The following is a 4,566-nucleotide window of genomic DNA, read 5'->3' on the forward strand; positions in this document are numbered from 1 at the left end:
CGATCTGCACAGCCACTTCAGGCTGCTGTGCAGGATGGGAGCCGAGGCCCTGTCCGACCGGTTTGGGAGTCGCGCCTCCACCCGGCCCTGGGTCAGGACGCCTTCGTAACAGCTTCACTGCTCTCCGCTCTCACGACCGCAGCCGGGCTTTGCCGGATCAGGTGGGCTGGTTCTCCCAACTGCCCAGCTCACCCTCCGGTACCGGACGCCTGCGAGGCGCGGGCAGCAGGAGTGTATGAAGCATTTTATTAAACAGGAAGGAGCGGATGGGAGAGGGAGCAAGACGCCCCTTCACTCCGCGTAGGTAGCATCATCGTTGCTGTCGCTGTAGGCGGAGGAGGAGAGCTCCTCGCGGGGTGTGCAGACCGGGCACCGCTGCCGCATGTCATTCCAGCACGAGCGGCAGTACACTGCCTCGCAGTTCGGTGTAGGGCACACGTAGGACTCGGGCGTCTCGGGTGCTTGGCACACCACGCATCGGCGGCGCAGCAAGGGGCGCAAGAGCGGGCAGCGGCGGTGCAGGATGTCAACCAGATGGCGGCGCTGTTGAGAGACAAGGCGGGTTTAGAGCCGGTTGGGCAGCAGGCGAGAAAGATGGGGAGCTGCAGAACAGCGCTTCTTTTTGGAGAAGCGCTTCTTATCTGAAGTCTCAAAACCTGACTATGCCCATATGTTTGAGGAAGCTGGATTTGGCAAAGAAGAGCCCTGGAGGGCAAGGGTTCTATGGAAGTCGGTCCTGGAGAGCCTCCCTCACTTCGTGATGGAGAGTGAGAAGATGCAGCCGGTAATAGCAACAACCATCATCACATGTACTCTCCCGTAAATCGTAAATCGTCTTATTTGATTCTCACCGTGAGGCTGAGAAGTGAGTAGGGCAGATAAGACTATCACTACTGTGTTCTCCTACTCTACAGATGAGAAAGCTGAATCTCATAAATGTTAAATGACTCCCAAAGGCAGACTGAACAGTAAAACCTGTCTGGATCCAGGTACCCTGATTTCAAATCACAAGTCTGGCTCATTATGCTCCTTCTGTCTCCCAGCCTCTCTCCACACGTTTTCCAGGAATTCTCAGGCCACCTTATCAGGTCACTCTTTGCTCAAGAAACTCCAGGGGCCCCACTGCCTGCCAAGCAAAGGCAGGACTCCTGGCCTTGGCCTTCTGAGCCTTCCACAATCTGGTCCCTTTCTAGCCTCTGCTCCAACTTACCTCTCCCTGAACTTTACATGTTCTGTGCCAGTTTCTCCTTAGACTTCAAGCCCTGGCACTTGGTTGGCATTTCCTTTGGATTCTGAATCCTTGCACATTCTGCTTCCTCAACTGGGAATGAATGCCCTTCACATTTCCACCTGCCCATCAAAATCCAGTTAACTCCATGATTTGGTCATGGAATCACATTATGTTCATTTTGAGTGAGTTTCTTAGGAGATCTGGATCAAGATGATGGGCTAGAAGCACATGGAGCTCACCTCCTCCCATAGTATCAGTATGTTCATCAGACATTCATCCAGCCCGTACTGCATGTCATGGGAGTTGGGGAGGTCTAGGAGCTGGAGGGAAAATTTAAGCAAACATGGTCTCTCACTTTTATGAGCTTTTTTAGGGCGGATTAAATAAGAGTGGCTGCTCCTTGTGTTTTTAAATGATATTGGGCCCCGTACCAAGAAACTGTAAGTGAATTAATTCAATTCAAACAATAACTATGTAAGGCAGATCTCTTTTTAGCGGAAAAAACTGATGGCTTGGAGAGGTGATCATTTTCACACAATGACAACTAACACGTATATAGAACTTGCTATGTACCTGCACTGTGAACTCATTTAATCCTTACTACAAACAGATGGAGTAGTTAAGTCCATTTTACAGAAGGGAAAAACCAAGGCTCAGCATTTAAGTCAGTGGTCAAGATCACACAGTTGTCGCAGTAATAATGGGAGGGGCCAGGATTCAAACCTCAGCTCTCTAGGGATTTCCCTGGTGGTCCAGTGGCTAAGACTCCAAATGCAGGAGGCCTGGGTTCCACCCCTGGTCAGGGAACTAGATCCCACCTGCTGCAACTAAGAGTTCACATTCCTCAACTAAAGACGCTGCATGCCTCAACTAAGACCGGGCACAGCCAGATAAGTAAATATCTTTTTTAAAAAACGATATCTTTATATTAAAAAAAAAACAAGCTCTCTGGCACCAGAGCCTCATAGCCAACCACCACTCTATTACTGATCTCTAGTGAGCAGGCCTCATAGATTTGTCCAACCTCCCCATTCTGCAGAGGGAAAAACTGAGGTCCAGTGAAGACCATGGCCAAGGTTACAAAGCTCACTGAGGGCGTGTGGATTGGAGCCTGGTTCTGCGGACAGTGTGGCCTTTCTGTATACCACATCCCTCTTCATGAGGCCTCCCTGATCCCCAGCCCACCTGAGTCCCCTCACCTATGGCACCTCCTCACACCCGCCACACACCCCCCACCCCTCTGCTGGAACTGCACTGAGCTTCTATTCTGAAGTCCTCTCAGAAGAACCTGTGGCTTTGCCTTGGGCCCCTTGTTTCTGATGAACCCGTCTTGCTTTTCTTTGACCCGACTATATCAAATCTGATTCCTCCTTTTTGCCTGCTTCCCTATGGTCCAGGTGGCTCAGTTGGTAAAGAATCCACCTGCAATGCAGGAGACCCCAGTTCGATTCCTGGGTCAGGAAAATTCCCTGGAGAAGGGATAGGTTACCCACTCCAGTATTTGTGGGCTTTCCTGGTGGCTCAGATAGTAAAGAATCCTCCTGCAATGCAGGAGACCTGGGTTTGATCCCTGGGTTGGGAAGATCCCCTGGAGGAGGGCATAGCAACCTATTCCAGTATTCTTGCCTCGAGAATTCCATGTATAGAGCAGCCTGGCAGGCTACAGTCCATGGAGTTGCAAAGAGTCGGACACAGCTGAGCGACTAAGCACATCACAGCCCTATGGTCCACTTAGGATCTCAGGCTAGGCTGAATACTGGGTGCAGATATGGACACAGCCTTGACCTCCAGGCACTGGATGACCAAGGCCTTTGCATCCATCCCATGAGAACTCACTGAGTGTCAGTAGACTTGGGACCTTGGTAGGGGCTGGATGGACTAAGGGGAGATGCCCCCCACTCCGGTTCTGAGACCTAGAGGCACAGGTCTGGACTTACGGGAGCCCTCTGCTGTCTTGCCCGCCTCACGATGGTAGCCCTCCTCAGCTGGGTGAAGGCTGCTCTCTTCCTTAAGAGATCGTTGTAGAGGAACAAGATCCGCTTCTTCTCTCTCTGGGGCCAAGGAGACAGCACAGAGGAGGAAGACATCCCCCAAGGTGGGGCCGATGGGGGGCTGGGTGCAGGCTGGTGTGTGCGCACCTGAGGGTGGGGAGGCTGGGGGGCACACCTTGGGGAAGTAGAAGGCTGCGATGACCCTCCGGAGCCGGTAGCCGAAAGCCTGGAGCAGACAGAGGCATGCTAGGAGGCCGCTCGGTAGAGCTGCTTTCAAATAGGCCCTGGTGTTCAGGGGCACGGGCTGGGGCAGGCAGGCTGCGGGAGGAGGCGGGCCTGTCAGGGGCATGGCCCGGACCAGCTGGCCGCAACTCTGCACTGAACTCCCCATGTTCATGGGGTGTGGGTTAGGTCTCTGATTACCCTGTTATCTTCCTGCCTGCCCCTCACCCTGCAGAGCTGTGTTGTCAGTATTGTAGCCATTAGGCCCAGGAAGCTATTTGTTCAACATGGCACAGATGTAGAAATTTTCCATCATGGCAGAAAGTTCTACTGAATGACATTGCTCCAGAGGGCTGGGACCTTGGGGGACCCTCTGGACTCCTCTGACCTAAACCTGTTATCCTCCAATCCTTCAAGCTTGACCTGATGTTTCCTACTCTGATTCTCTAATGCAAACACACCGACCCCCATTTCACCATAGCCAAGGCCCAGTCCCCTAACTCTTTGTCTTGGAAACACCCCGCCTGTCTCCTCTCCCCGGCCCCCAGCCATCAATTCCTCTGATCCAAACTTTCAGCATCACTCACGCATGTTGTTTGAGTCCACCACCATCTCAGAGGAGGTGTTCAGGGCTCCAATGGTATTCCGAAGAAGCCGGGCAAGCATGGAGTCTCCCCCGACTTTCACTTCCAGTTTATGACTGCCTGATGCCAGGATAGAGGTCGTGGTGTGTGGAGGGAGTGGGGGAGTCAGGAGAGAGTTGGAGTTAAGGGCAGGATGGGGACTGGGTGGAGGGGAGAGGTCAAGGCATAGCAATACTTCTCAACCACACAGGACTTTCCATCCCTTCACTGATTACTAATGCCTCCTTTTGACAGATACAAAGGGGAGTGGAAACTGAGGCTCCCAGTGACAGCTGTCAAGTTGCAGGGCTGATATTTGACCCTAAGGTGGGCAGGTAGGGGCTGAGAAGCAGAAGGAAATGACAGAACTAGGGACTTCCTTTGTGGTCCAGCTGTTAAGAGTCTGCCTTCCAGTGCAGGGTTCCATCCCTGGTTGGGGACCTAAGCTCCCACACGCCGTGAAGTAACTGAGCCTGAGAGGTACAGCTACTGAGCCCGT

The 4,566-nt window shown here is 52.8% G+C and overlaps 1 protein-coding gene across 1 annotated transcript in view; it reads right to left on the reverse strand.

Moving 5' to 3' along the window:
* Positions 1 to 291: 291 nt before the first annotated feature.
* Positions 292 to 4,566, reverse strand: part of DCST1 (DC-STAMP domain containing 1) — a 15,460-nt gene continuing 11,185 nt past the window's right edge. The window contains 5 exon segments of the mRNA XM_010838315.1: positions 292 to 543; positions 3,169 to 3,282; positions 3,398 to 3,540; positions 4,032 to 4,148; positions 4,151 to 4,280. Coding sequence (XP_010836617.1) covers positions 292 to 543; positions 3,169 to 3,282; positions 3,398 to 3,540; positions 4,032 to 4,148; positions 4,151 to 4,280 — 756 coding nt within the window.

This window comes from Bison bison, unplaced genomic scaffold, assembly GCF_000754665.1.
Source record: "Bison bison bison isolate TAMUID 2011002044 unplaced genomic scaffold, Bison_UMD1.0 scf7180017864093, whole genome shotgun sequence".
Classification (NCBI taxonomy): domain Eukaryota; kingdom Metazoa; phylum Chordata; class Mammalia; order Artiodactyla; family Bovidae; genus Bison; species Bison bison.